Source organism: Parus major, chromosome 6 (genome assembly GCF_001522545.3).
Source record: "Parus major isolate Abel chromosome 6, Parus_major1.1, whole genome shotgun sequence".
Taxonomy (NCBI): domain Eukaryota; kingdom Metazoa; phylum Chordata; class Aves; order Passeriformes; family Paridae; genus Parus; species Parus major.
In genome coordinates this window covers 18,593,661-18,607,025 of record NC_031775.1, presented here as the reverse complement: position 1 = coordinate 18,607,025, position 13,365 = coordinate 18,593,661, and the positions used below count along the sequence as shown (strand labels likewise).

Sequence of the window (13,365 nt, the reverse complement as noted above, 5' to 3'; positions counted from 1 at the left end):
GAATGTGCAAACTCCCCTTACTTCACACACATGTAAGTGTGCTCTGTTTTCTGGCAGGTCCTTTTTCCTAGAAGTTCTTTTGCTGTTTGTCTTGAAAGAAAAAGACAATGTCCTGGATTTAATTCTGATTTGTCAGCATAGCAAGGGAGGGGAATGTAAAGATTACAGAATATGGTAGCTGTGTGTCCAAATGATGGATTCTGACTGGGACTTGTTGGCAGGAGTCCCATTTTGGTCAATGGCAGCAGTGTGTCCTGTGTCCAAAGGAAGATCATACACTCATTTCTGTCAGATAATCTGAGCATGTCTTGAGAGGAATTTGCAGCTGGAAGTCTCTTTGTTGGCTGAAACCAATAGTTCACATCTTTGCAAGGGTTGGAGGAAGCTTTTGAATTGTTAGCTGTTCTTTAGTCCTGAACACCACCTGATCTTGTTTGCTTACTGACTGCTGTATTTGAAAGGCAGTTTTGATAAAGTGGGGCTCCTGAAAGATTTGGAATGCAAAATTTGAAACAGTGTCTGAAAGCAAATACCTCTTTATTATAAAGCACAGCAACACAGAAGACAAACTACAGCTGAGTATTTTTCACCCTGCACAAATTCTGGAAACACAAGCTTACTAAATGATCAGAAGGGCAATTGTTTATGACAACCACAGTTACATTCAGCTGTCTTCTGTCTTCACAGTGTTCAGCTGGTATCTGTATAGAGAAGAGTTGATGCAATTATTTTTGGTTATGAGATCAGGATCAATCTTTGTGCATAAATCTAATTTAAAACATGAATCTTGCTACTCTAAAGTGGGGAATTGTCACTTTGAGTCACAAAATCATAGAAGGAAGGTCCAATCTGTAATTCTTGAGCAATTTGGCAGTTGTTGCAAGACCCATCCGAATAGTACTTGCTATAGATTTGCGCCAAATGTGTTGATTTCCACTTCAAATTCACTGCAGTGCTTTACTGGAATACTTTTCACTTTTACTGGAACACCCCCTTCCATTGCAGGGGAGTAACTTAATTGTTAACCTGTTAACTGCCCCTCACAGAAAACTATAAACTTCAATGGATAGCAAAGCTGGGGAGGACATTATCAGTCATGGTGACCAGATCCATACAGCCAACTGCAAGAAGCAAAAAGCAGCATAAACTCTACTGCTGTCTCCTTCCATCATCTCAGTGCACTGTAGTGTGCCCACTTTAAGCTACCTTAAAGGAAAAAACAACCCAGCACTGATAAAACTGACTTCATAAACATGTTTGTGGATGTTTACATCTGTCCACAAGTGGTTTGTTTTCCATCAAGAGTGTCTCACCTTGTTAAATGCACTATTGATATTTAGGAAGAGGATGAAGAGCATCGAGCATTATAAGAAAGTGAATAGAATAGGTGGTCTCATCCAACTAATTTCTGTTGTGGTTTAATTTATTCCAAAATAATTTATCCAGGAGCATGTTTTGTGTGAGGGGCTAATGTGTCAAAGTTGAATTTAGGATATCATAGTAGCAATACCTCCAATTTTTTTTAAATTTTGTTGCTCTTCCTTATTTTCTTACACATGAAGCTAAAGAATCACAGGCTCTTAAATCTGAAAGGAACCTTGAGCTAACTTCATCTGCCCTGACGTTCTAAAGTGAGTTGCTTTCTTTTCTCCCAACCTTCTCTTCAGTGGTTGTTGAAATCTGATTTTTCAAACTGGACCCAGAATTGGGGTCCTGAGGCCCCCAGTTCTGAGCCCTTAGCTACCCTGAGCTGAATGAAGGATTTAGTTCACATCCTCAGAGAGAAAATATGGCATAATTAATAATAACATATGTAACACTTTTTTTCAACATAGATTATATCGGACCAGATACTGACCATCAAAAATGTCTATCAGTGGAGTTCCTGGAACGGTGGGGATATTCAATGTTGTCTCACTGATTATGTTGAGGAGTGATTTGACTTCTGATTCTAGGTGCTCCACAGTTTTTATTACCTTCTAATGGAAACAAGGGAGACAAATGGAGAAAGGAGGTAGTCAAAGGGTCAAGTGGAAGGAACTGCCCCAGATGTGTTTGCGGAAATGCAAACCTCATGTCCTTTAGTGCCAACAGCTAATTTAGTCTATATTGCGCATTGCAGCTTTAAACATTTCTTGTGTTCTGCTGGCCTCTAGTGGCACCAAGTACTAGCACTTGGTTTTGCAAGAGTTAGGTTAAGGCACCCCTGTATAAAGAAGAATTTAACTTACTGGGGCTTTGCACTAGTTTGTTTTTAATTCTTTCTGTGAGAGAATTGAAATTTACTATATGCAATAAAAGAAACTGCATGGATGATGAGAGGAGCTGATGAGGTGGAAAGAACAGGGCTGGGACTAGAACAAAAAAGAGGTAAAGTTGCCATTTCAAAACCTCAGCATGGAGTTTGGGAACTACCCAGCTGAGAATAGTTAGCAGATATCTTGTGAGTGCTTAAGACACCAGGGGAAAAAAAAATCAAACTCTGCAGCTTTCCTAGAATCCCAGTCATAAAGGGCATTTAGCTCTTAAGTGTCAGCAGGGGTGAGCAGAAACTCCTCTATCATCACCTGCAGAACTCACATTTACCAATAAGCCAATGTGAAACTTTACAAATATTGATTCTGATTTTTAGATTAAAGGCACAGTTATAAATATTCTAGAAAAGGCTGATATATAATAAATTGTTAATCAGTTTTTTGGAATTCATCAAGATTTATATATTTCTGGTGGTAATGGTTTTATGGATAGTTATAAACTATGACATCTGAAAAAAAAGATAGTCCGACCTTGACTAGAATTAAGTCAGGAAGGGACACTGGCTAGAAACATCCTTTTTCTTTGGTCAAAAGGATAGGGCAGAGGTCTGGTAAAGTTGAGGAGCCAGCACAATCCCTCTTACCTCTTCAATAATATCTAAGCGTTCATGGAGCATATGTTCATTACACCAGCTTCCTCTTTCCAAACTTCCAGGTACCACACTGACAGGATCTGCAGCAGCTGGAAGTACAGACACAGTTAATTAGCAGAGGGCTAATAGCAGTTCTTGCCTTTCTGATTTCTGAAGTTGTATTTTGCATGCTACACGGCCTTGTTTATGAACCAAATGTAGAAATTGAACTTCTTTTCCAATAACTACAGCTGTGCCCTGGTGCAGTGAATGTCTCCTTGCCTGCACACATCATGTTGCTTGGAACAAGGTGTTTTCTCTTCCTACAGATGTTTGTTTTGTTTATGTGTGTGTTTGTTTTACATAATCCATTTTTTCCTATCTGTGTAGGGTAAGTTTATAGGCTGTAACTCTGTCTCTCTTAAGTGTGAAGCCAAACTGTTGGGAAGATCTGCCTTGCACAACAGTTCCTTGTAGACTTTCTTCAGAAGCAGCTGGTATGGTAGAGCTTTGAAGAGTAGCTAAGCTTGTCCCCTTTCCAAATGGTTGCTGATGATGTCTGATGACAGAAAGTTGTCTCTAACAGTCTGACTTTGCAATGGGAAGGGAAACAATAAAAATGTGCACATTTGCTGACTTGTATATAGTGCTATATACAAAGTCACATATCTCTGACAGTTATCTGTGATTACCTCTCAGTACTCATGAGCTCTTGCTCTTTGAACTTTTCGTTCTGCTGGCTGTGCTTCATGAAAGGTCAGTCAGTAGCTGCTGGTGTCCATGCTGTAGTGGAGCCTGCTTCTTTTTCATAATTTCTTTGTAGCATTCAGTAACATTTACATTTTCACATGTGTGCAGAGGACTGTAATGGAATATTTTAAGCTGTGGTAAAGTGATAACATATCTTCCTGCATGTAAAGATAGGTTTTGCTCTTGTTTGATGCTTGAAGCAGCTATGATAATGAGGAAACAGAAGAAACTCATTGTTTGATTGTAACATTGTCATTGATTGTAACAAAGACAAAACTGAGCTTGTGTTACAATGATCAGTAAGACACACAAGAGCAGTAACTAACTGTCTTCAGTACTGCTGTGCCAGAGCAGAAGTGTAGAACTGCTGCAGTGCTTCATCTCAAGGCTGTGCCAAGATTTCTGGAGTGTAGGTGTCAGGTGATGGCAAACACGTGTCAGTAAGGATCACTGCAATTTGGGGGGGATGAGAGATGTACTCTGAGTTGGAATGACATCCTTATAATTGGAGGGTGGAGGACGGAGGGGAGGAGGGATTAGGGGGTGACCTGACTTACTGGGCATTATTTAGAAACTGGTTTGGCAGAGATTTGGTTGGGTTTTTTTTTCAGTGCAGCCACCAGAAGGTGGTGCTGTTAGGACAGAATCCCAAAGGCTTCCTCTACCTGTTTACAGGAAAGTGCTGAAATACAGCAGGTATTTCAACACCAGCTGCTTTGCAGTTACCCTTTTTTTCTCTTTGCTGCTGGTGGTGGTGGTTTATGAGTGTTGTTACTGTCTTAGTGGTCAGGTGAACGTGCTGTTTCTTAAAATTTTTGCTTCTTTACATGTTTGGTTTTTTCTATCATGGCGAGAACAGCGTGGAGATACTGAAATTGTGCTGGCTGATTCTCTAGGCAAGTGTTTGTAGGTGGGGAGGTTAGATATGATGGATGACAGATCAAAGCACATGTATACATACCATGATAGGTATGTATAGCCAATGTAAGGTTGTCATGTCTTATTGTGAAGCTTAGCAAAGCACTGCAAGGCTTTGTGTGCATCTAGAGAATAAGGTAAAGGGAGACACTATGCTATGAGACACAGGACTCCATAGCTCTTGGTTCCTTGGGTGATGGGTTCCTCTCCTGATATGAGGGGAGACAACTTTCCACCACTCGAAGTGCATTGCTGCGTTATCAGCTGCAATGGGCGTACTGAAGGAGGACAAAGCATCTTGTTTTAGTTTGACAGGGCTGTAAGATTATCACTCAGAACCATAGAATTAGTGCAGTGCCCAAAAAATTTGATAAACAGGCCAAGCTTAAGTGTCTCAGGGAGCACCTGACAGCTGATGATAGCAAGGCTAAGAGTTAGTATAAGCAAAAGCATATCTAGTTGTAGACCTCACAGTATGGAGCTGTGAGCTGTGAGAGAGCTGAGAAAGGAGAAACCCTCTCAGGACCTGTGTGTCCATGCCTTGTTAGTCACTTTCACACCAGAAAGGAGATGCTCAGGTTCTTGTGATTGCCCCTCCACCACCACACCAGAACAGGCTAACTCAGCTGCTGCTGGCTGGCCAGCCAGTGCTTTGTCTGTGCAGATTTCTTTTTTCTGGCTTGAGGCTGTGGCTGCCCAAAACACTCATTGTTATTTTGTTGTCTGGCTTTAGCTGTTAAACTACAGCTTTATCTCTGGGATGGGCTGTTCACAGGACACATCCGGTCCCTTGTAAATACAGCACATATCTGGGTCACTGTGGTCGGGCAATTCAGCCAAAGCAGTAATTTCCATGTGCTCAAAGAGAGCACATGGAATGTTGCTTATGAGCACTGCCCTTCTCTATTGCAACTGGTGAAGGAAAGGGACACAATCTGCCTTTGGCACTGACCTTACTCCAGCAGCATCTCTACTTCATGTAATAAATTCAGTCACTGTGTAAAGGAAGTGAAGAGTGGAAGGCTGCAAACTATGTAAGCAAAAGACTAATGACCTTTTAGGATACTTCCAGGTACTTACTTTCTGAGGTTACTGAAGAAACATTGTTTTAAATGTAAATTGGACTTTTTACTTGTCTGTGTTTCAAAGCATGTACATAAATACAGACAACTTTGGTAGTAAGTTTTGAAGCTTACTACTTTTAGAAGCGAAGTGTTCTTTGTATGCCATATAATTTACATATTTAATATGTGTGGGTGTTTGCAACTTTTGACAGCTTATGCAAGTGTGTAGGAGGCATATTTCAATGTCTTAAATCTCTCATTTGAAACTTAATAGATTATTTCACACAGACCCTTTTCACATTTCAGTACAGCACAGAGAACATTACCTTTCAGTTAATGTCCCATCTGCAGATTTCCACCTGATATTTCTTGCAGGTGACATATTTAGTTAAATTATTGAAATCCATTCTATTTGATATATAGAGTAGTTATTTTCCATCAAGAACCAGAAATCTCATGTTTGATATAAGAAAACAACTTATGCCTTATTTCCTCTGATTAAGTCCTCTGTGCTGCATTGATGATGCTCATAAATCAGGGTAGTTCCAACCACCCTGGGCTATGATGCAGTCAGACACCAGCAGAGAAATGGAGCATCTCTGAACTGGTTGTTAATAAGGATCTGTTTAATAGGATAACATGCTTAAAGTTTGAAAGAAGTAGCACCATGAAGAGTAACATCTATGTATCATGGTCAGCCTGACTGTACAAAGCTTGATCTTACAGCAAGAGAGAGAAAGAGCAAACTAAGAATCAGAACAGCCTTACTAAACAGGTTAAGAGCAGAGATCTTAGATTGTCACTCAGTTAAGCTCTTCTGCCTCCTTTACATTTGATATATTCCCCCAACCCACAAGATGTTGCTTCTCTGTGCTCCCTGATAAAGTTCCCTTCTAGGACTGTCAGGGTTCTTTCTATCCAGATGCTGTTAAATGGTTCATTTTGATCATCCAAGTAGTTGCTAATGCTAAGCATCAGAATAAACCCAAGCAACTGCTTCTCTGCTGTCATTTTCTGTGGTTACTGGGACTGCCAGAACTGAAGTACATGACCACACAGATCTGGAAGGTCTTTTAAAGTATCCTTCCTAATGACACATTGCTGGTCCAAATGAAGTTACAGACTTGATCTAGAAATTGCTAGGTTGGGTTCTTTGGTCTGCATTATAGAGAAGGTCAAGGTGAGTGACCACAGTGTTCTCCATTGGTCTTAAAACCTGCAAAATTCTTTTGCCTCATTCTATGATCAGTGTGGTTTTGCAAGTTGACAGCAAGTTCTTGTTTGTGTTCAGTGGGAGGGGTAAAACAAAGCAGGCCACAAGCCAAGTGAAAAACATGGGAGATTAAAATAGGAACCAGATGGCAAATGAAGAAACCTGAAAATGTGATAGAGCAAGGGGAATAAAGGAGAAAACATGTCTAACTCTTCAAGAAAATGTGCTGTGCTGTGTGCTTTTGTTTGCACTGCCTTAGGTTTAGTAGTATAATTTTATTCCTGGAGCATGTAGGATAAGGTGGCCAGATAGCCCTTGATGAGAAAAGGAATGGTGGTAGTAATGATTTATGTTCCAACAGGAAAAAGGTCATGAGCTGGAGGATCAAATTCAAATGATGAATCCACTAACCAGTTTGGGAGGAATGCAACAGACTTCTGAATGGACTTGCTGATCCTTGCTTAAATGACTTTTTTTTCTCTAAATACAAGTTTTGGAGTCCACTTGGAAATTTGCATGTAACTTTGAAATGGTACAAGAAATCATATGGTATTCAAAAGTGATTGGTGAAGATAACTTGCAGCTGAATTCAGGAAAGATTTAGTTGATTTGAACCTTAATTGATACTAATAAATATCAGTACTAGTGCTTTCAGACCATAAATTATGTTAAGCTAAAACTGTTAGTCATATTCAATTTTGGGGGCTATTCTTCAAGGCATCAGAGTTAGTTTCCAGTAATGTCAGCTCTTAATTAATCACATTGGCACCCTTGGGTATAGAGGTACTGAATTAACTTCCTGTGTCATTACCAGTTTCATTATCAACAGCATCCCCATATTCATTTTAAGCAGTGATATATGACTCAAGCCATATCAAATTTTATTGTTAGGACATCAAAAATAATTGATTTGGATATCAAGTGTTGTATTTAAAATGGTTTTTAGGGCACAGATTCCCTTCAAGTTCTTAGCCACTCAGAAGCATATCTTTAACTGGACATTGAGCATCTTTCTGGATGTAATTCATAAAACACTAATGCTTACCTGTGATTTAGATGCCTCTGATCTTCTTTTTAGAGTTTAGTCTCTATTTTCTTAAAGGAATTCTTACCTTTAGTGATTGCAATAAAGACTGCAGGAATTGTTATAAATATATGAAATTCATTAGCAACTTACATGCTGCTATATGCTTCACACTGGAGGCAACTGCATGGGTTTGCTTATATTTACATGCAAATATATATACATATACATATAAATATATAAATGTACACACACCTTTACTAGGCTCTAGCTTTTATGGCAGAATGACAAGGCAAATTTCATACAGGGTAAATATGGTCTATCCAAAGTGGGAGATGGAAAGCAGGCATTGTGTATTAGACAGGAAACTGACAGTATAGGAAGATCTGAAATTTAGGAGTTGTGGGAAGATTTTGTTATTGTTGTTTTTGTTTGTTTGGTTTGGTTTTTGTTTTAATTCCAAGAAGGTACATAGAAAGTTTTTAATGCCTGATTAGGGATTACTCTAATCTATACATTCATTGAATACTTCAACTGCTGCCTGAATGTCAAGTCTTGGAAAGGTTTCAAACATGATACAAAAACCAAGGGATTTCTCTGGTATCCAAGGCTTATGGTCCTCCAATAAGGGAAACATCCTGAAGTTAGTTTCTTCCATGAAATCAATTACTTTTAATATTAATTTTAGTAGCTAAATAACCATATCAGAAGGTCAAGTTCCAAAATTGCAGACCTGGTTCTCTTTTTATCAAGGTGTAGAATATGCTACTATGAATATTGCTTCAGATCCTACATCAGTTAAGGTTGTACTTGTTTTAATTCTTTTTTACCTAAAAGAGAAGGAGCAAAGGGAGAATCTCATGGGTTGTGGAATATATTAATGAAGGTGGTCAGATACCAGCCTACAAGGCCTCACATCTCTACCTAGTCTATCCCATCCACTAGTGGGTGGGACTTTGTGTCACAGTGTGTTCTGGTCCGACCGTACATCACTTGTGCTTGTGAAACGTGCAAAACCAGAAATGGGACCTCATAGCAATTGTTCCTGACTAGTTAGCATGTATTTCTGAGTAAAACTACTTCATTTACAGCAGCTTTTGCTATTGTGACCCATGTAATTCTCATTTCATAAGGGGATCCATCTCTCACTCACCCAGCAGTGGAGATTGAGAGGGAGTGCACAGGGCCAGGGTTAGTTTGTACTTCCAGTTGGTGGGTTTTTTTTAAGGCACAGAAAAATCTGGTCCCCTGCCATGGCTATGTGCCAGAAGCAAAATTGCTACTTGAAAAGCTACTTTCCTTTTTCTGCTATTTGACCATATCTGTGACTGTAAGAAGCACTTAAGTTTTGTGTATTTTCATTGAAAGGAAGAACGATAGCAGTTAAAAGTTCCTGTGAGGGAGCTATTGGCTTGGCACGTGTTTTCAGCATGCTGGTCTTCTGATAAGCAGTGCAAGTCTTCCTGCACTTGCTGCTGCGATGGAAACTGACTACAGGGAATTGGACTGATAAGAGACACAAGCCACGTAATTAGCAGGTATGTTACTCTAATTCAGGCTGTGTCTTACAATGATGCTTTGGGCTGCAGAAAAATTTGCCTTTATTATGTATTTATTTCTGTGTGAGTATATCTTTGTTATGGAAACTAAGGCTAAATGTTAGGAGGATTATGGCTAGAAGCTGTGTCAGGACACACCTGTGTTAGAGAAGGGGAAGCTGTTTAAGAAGAAGAGGAGCTGTGTCTTAGTATACATAAAGAATCCCAGTTGTGCAGAATTAGTGAGCTTAAGGCTGGCTTGAGAGTGAAGGATGTGAGATAAATGAATAATGGATGCCACCATCAATTTGAAGATAACCACTGGTATCAGGGATAAAGCGTTTCTCAATTCTCTGAGGACATGGCTTTTAGTCTGTGTTTAGTAATAGAAACTGGTCATGGGGAGTGCGTGAGGTGAGTCTGTGACTAATTACTCAGCTCTGTGATGTGTAGTTTTCATATGTCTAAGTCATGGTAGAAATATATAAGAAATAAATGGGAACAATAGAAATAATAATAGGTTAATAAGTACAATGAAAAAATATAATTTTAGGGTTTTTTCTAATATCTAAACAAATCTAAGAACTTGCTTGAAGTTATATTTTCTCTTGGCAGACAGTTCACGCATTCTGTAGCAGCTCAGGAAGTAGAATAGTGGGAGAGAATATATATATGTGTGTGTGTATATATATATATATATATATATTCAGAGAGAATATATATATATTCACACGTCTATACATAGATACACAGTAGATCCTGACATTCAGGCCTGGGACTTACATCTGCTTCAAGCAGAGCAGATCAGCTCTGTTTATGAATAGAGCCACATCCTGCAGATGGACAATAGGAGTCCTGTATTTCTAAACTCCTGATTTTTTGGGGGCATTTGAAACTAACTTTTACTTTGCATTTGGGGGTTACAAAGTTCACAGAACTTAAATTCCTTTTAATAAACATAAGAAAACACAGGGCTTTACAGATGTATAAAATCTCTTTATAAAAGGCTCCCTTCTGTACTGAACCATCATCTCCAGATACCTCACAGTCTTAAAAACCACAGTTATTTCAGGGTACACTTTATTGCAAACTTTATTTCTCTTTCTTTGTTGGAGCTCTGAGGTGGGTTCTGCAAAGCCTACAATCCTGGTGCTGGAGCCACTAATGCTGATAGGTTTCCATAAGGACAAAAAATACCTATAACATGGAGTATAGGTTAAACCATTATTAATTTGTTGGTAAGATAAATAGGAGTCCAAGTCTGCTCTAAAATAGTTTGTTTTCTGTGGCTTTAATTCTGCAATGCAGTAGCAGTAGTTTAATTTCCTGGAGAAAAAACGCTCCTCTGTGATAATGCAAATGGTCAATTTCGGGCAGAATCTGACTGTTCTGAAAGGATTTTTTCCCCAGTTTCTAGATACTGGTTTAGTTTATAGATCTTCCCAGCTTTGATATTGCATGTGAGCATCAGAGGATTCAAAAGATCTTGAGAATTCAAGGAACGTTAGGTGAATGAAGAAAAGCATTCATACACTTGATTTACTTTAGCTTGTATTTAAAACCGAGTGGATCTCGTGCTGTTTGCAGCGAACCCGCCGCGGTGTGGAGCAGCAGTGCCTGCGCTGGGAGCTCTCTGTCCTCTCTCGGTGGCCGGAGCGCCCCGCTAATGATGGCCCTGCCTGCCAGCTACGTGCTGACCCGAGAGCTCCGGCTCACCTCTCTGCCACGCGTAAACATGGAGCAAAATCTCTGCTGCTGGGGTGCCACGCCCCTCAGAAACATCCGCCTGGATGTTTTTGTTAGAATGGAAACCCTTTTAAATGGGGCAGGTATTGTGCTCCAGGCTACATTTGAGCAGCAGCCCACTGATTAACCTGGCGCTGGCAGCAAAGCACTATAAACTGTGGCAGGAGCACATGGTTGCATCCAGAAGGGCCCCCGTGCCAGCCTCTCCTCCTGAATGATTTGGAGGCTGACCTCTTTGAATTTGAGATTGTTTATATTAATTGAAATTTAATTGAAACGTAAATTCTAGTTTCACTGAATAATTTTTAAGAGGAACCCGTGGGAGTAAGGATGGGGAGGGATCTGCAAGGGAATCAGGTCATGTTCCCCAACTCAAGGGTAGCAGAGGGAAAGTGAGGATGGCTTTTTTAAGCCTTCAGTCAGGTAGGGTGCTCCCCTGGCCATGACAGACACAAAATTTCTCATTTTGCATGATGTACACCACTAAGACCGTAAACATGGTTTGTTGACTGGGTAGCTGCCACCTGGCATGATACTGGGTGCTAGTCTCTGCTGCAGTTATTATTGAAGTGCTATTCTGATTAACTGGATTTTATCTGAGTTTGCAAATGATTTGAGGTTAAAACCATACTTCAATGGGAATAGACAAAGCCTTTAAAATTTTTTTCTTTAATTTCACATTTATTTTAGTGAAGCTCACAAAACTCACAGGAGGACAGTGTATTCTTGTGGAGTGAAAACAAGTTAGAGTGCTCGTGCTGTTGCATTGATATTTCAGTTCACCACTGAGATAAACGTCACAAAGCCAGTTAAGCAGGAGGGAGTCAGGGCAAGGAAGAGTGACTAGAACTTGGGGGGCAGAAGGGACTAACAGTCTTTCAGGAAATGTTTTGAATGTAATAGGATCTTACTACCCTGCCATGAAATACAACTGCTGTGTTGTCAAGAAAGTAGGACCAGAGGGAAAATAAAGCTGAGCCTCAGCTAGCAGACAAGATGCAGTACAAACAGGCTGGGCAGCCAGGTTTGTGGTTACATAGGGACTGTAAACCCTTGAACTAGCCAAAGTGAATAGTTTTCAGTCACACTACAATGTGATTACAGGTTATTCAGCACTAATCTCTTGTTAATGAAAGTAGAATTCAGATGCAAACTTATCAGATGTTCTCTGTTTGTTATCACAAGACTTTTGGAGAAATCATTATGTACTTCAAAATCTCAGGAATAAGCAATGAAAAGCAGAAGAAATAAAATTGTGATGCTGTTACCAGGAAATTTAAAAAGAAGGCTTTGAATAAAGGAGAATCTTTCTCTAATCACCTTGAACTTTCCAAGTGGATTAGTGTGATATGAATACAGCTGCCAGAACAGTAATTACGGAAATTCAGAGCTCTGTCTGCAGCACCTCAATGTGGTTCTAAATTTCTGAATGTAGAGTGATACTATCTCTTGTAAGAAGTAAAAAATCTCTACCAAAGGAATATGCCTACAGGAGAGAATTTAATGTCACAAAAATGGAGCTTTACCTCTTAAAATCAATATGCCCACAGAATTTTGACACATACCTGTGTCACCTTCACATAAGAAGCATAGAGAAATTAAGCAATTTTTTGCTTCCCTCTCCCACCCCAAGCAAAGGCTTTGTCCATATTAAGATAGAGCTATAGTTTTTTTTCTTTGCAAGCTCAGAGTCACTTACCTAAAGGATCTTGCTCCTGCAGGACTAGAACAAATGCCAGTGCCCAGAGGAAAAGCATGGCTTCAGCCTGTCCGTGCTCTGCCGTAGCTGTGCTGGAGAGCCCCGCAGCCTCCCTCCCTCCCTGGCTTCCTATGCACTCCTCGTCCAGCCCTTCGTGCTGAGGTTTAGCCAGAGTTAGGCGGAAATATGCCCAGCCTGAGCCAAGATTCTTAAGCTGTTCTCTTCTGCTTCCCTCCTTTTAAAAAACACCCTTCCAGCTCCATGCACAGCCCAGCTATTCAGGCAAGCTGGAAGTAGCCCAGGCTCCCCAAAGTTATTTTTTATGCTCATATTTATTTACACAGATTACAATGGCATGCAATGAAAAACTTTGGATCCTGTAAATGCAGCAAGCGGGGCAAGGAAAGGAAGGAAAAGGAGGAGGAAGGGATGTTTCTTTCCTTGTAGAACTTCATCTGGAGCAGGCAAAGCAGGAACACTGGAAAACACCGTATCTTTAGATCTTGTGAGCTTACAGGGTTTTTTT

At 40.0% G+C, this 13,365-nt stretch overlaps 1 protein-coding gene across 1 annotated transcript; it reads right to left on the bottom strand.

Annotated features, from left to right (window-relative positions):
• Positions 1-518: 518 nt before the first annotated feature.
• On the bottom strand, positions 519-13,099 carry PLAC9 (placenta associated 9). Its single transcript, XM_015633390.3, has 4 exons — positions 12,840-13,099; positions 2,900-2,997; positions 1,859-1,979; positions 519-701 (listed from the first exon to the last, which is right to left on the bottom strand). The coding sequence occupies exons 1-4, from the start codon at positions 12,895-12,897 to the stop codon at positions 691-693; spliced, it is 288 nt and encodes a 95-aa protein (XP_015488876.1). The 5' UTR covers positions 12,898-13,099; the 3' UTR covers positions 519-690.
• Positions 13,100-13,365: the final 266 nt, after the last annotated feature.

Bases quoted from the DNA above. Each gene is read 5' to 3' on its own strand.
- PLAC9 (XM_015633390.3), bottom strand. From the start codon at position 12,897: ATGCTTTTCCTCTGGGCACTGGCATTTGTTCTAGTCCTGCAGGAGCAA. The intron at 2,998-12,839 runs GTAAGTGACTCT...CTGTACTTCCAG, and splicing joins GCAGGAGCAAGATCCTTTAG to CTGCTGCAGATCCTGTCAGT. The intron at 1,980-2,899 runs GTAAGAGGGATT...TGTTTCCATTAG, and splicing joins GCTTAGATATTATTGAAGAG to AAGGTAATAAAAACTGTGGA.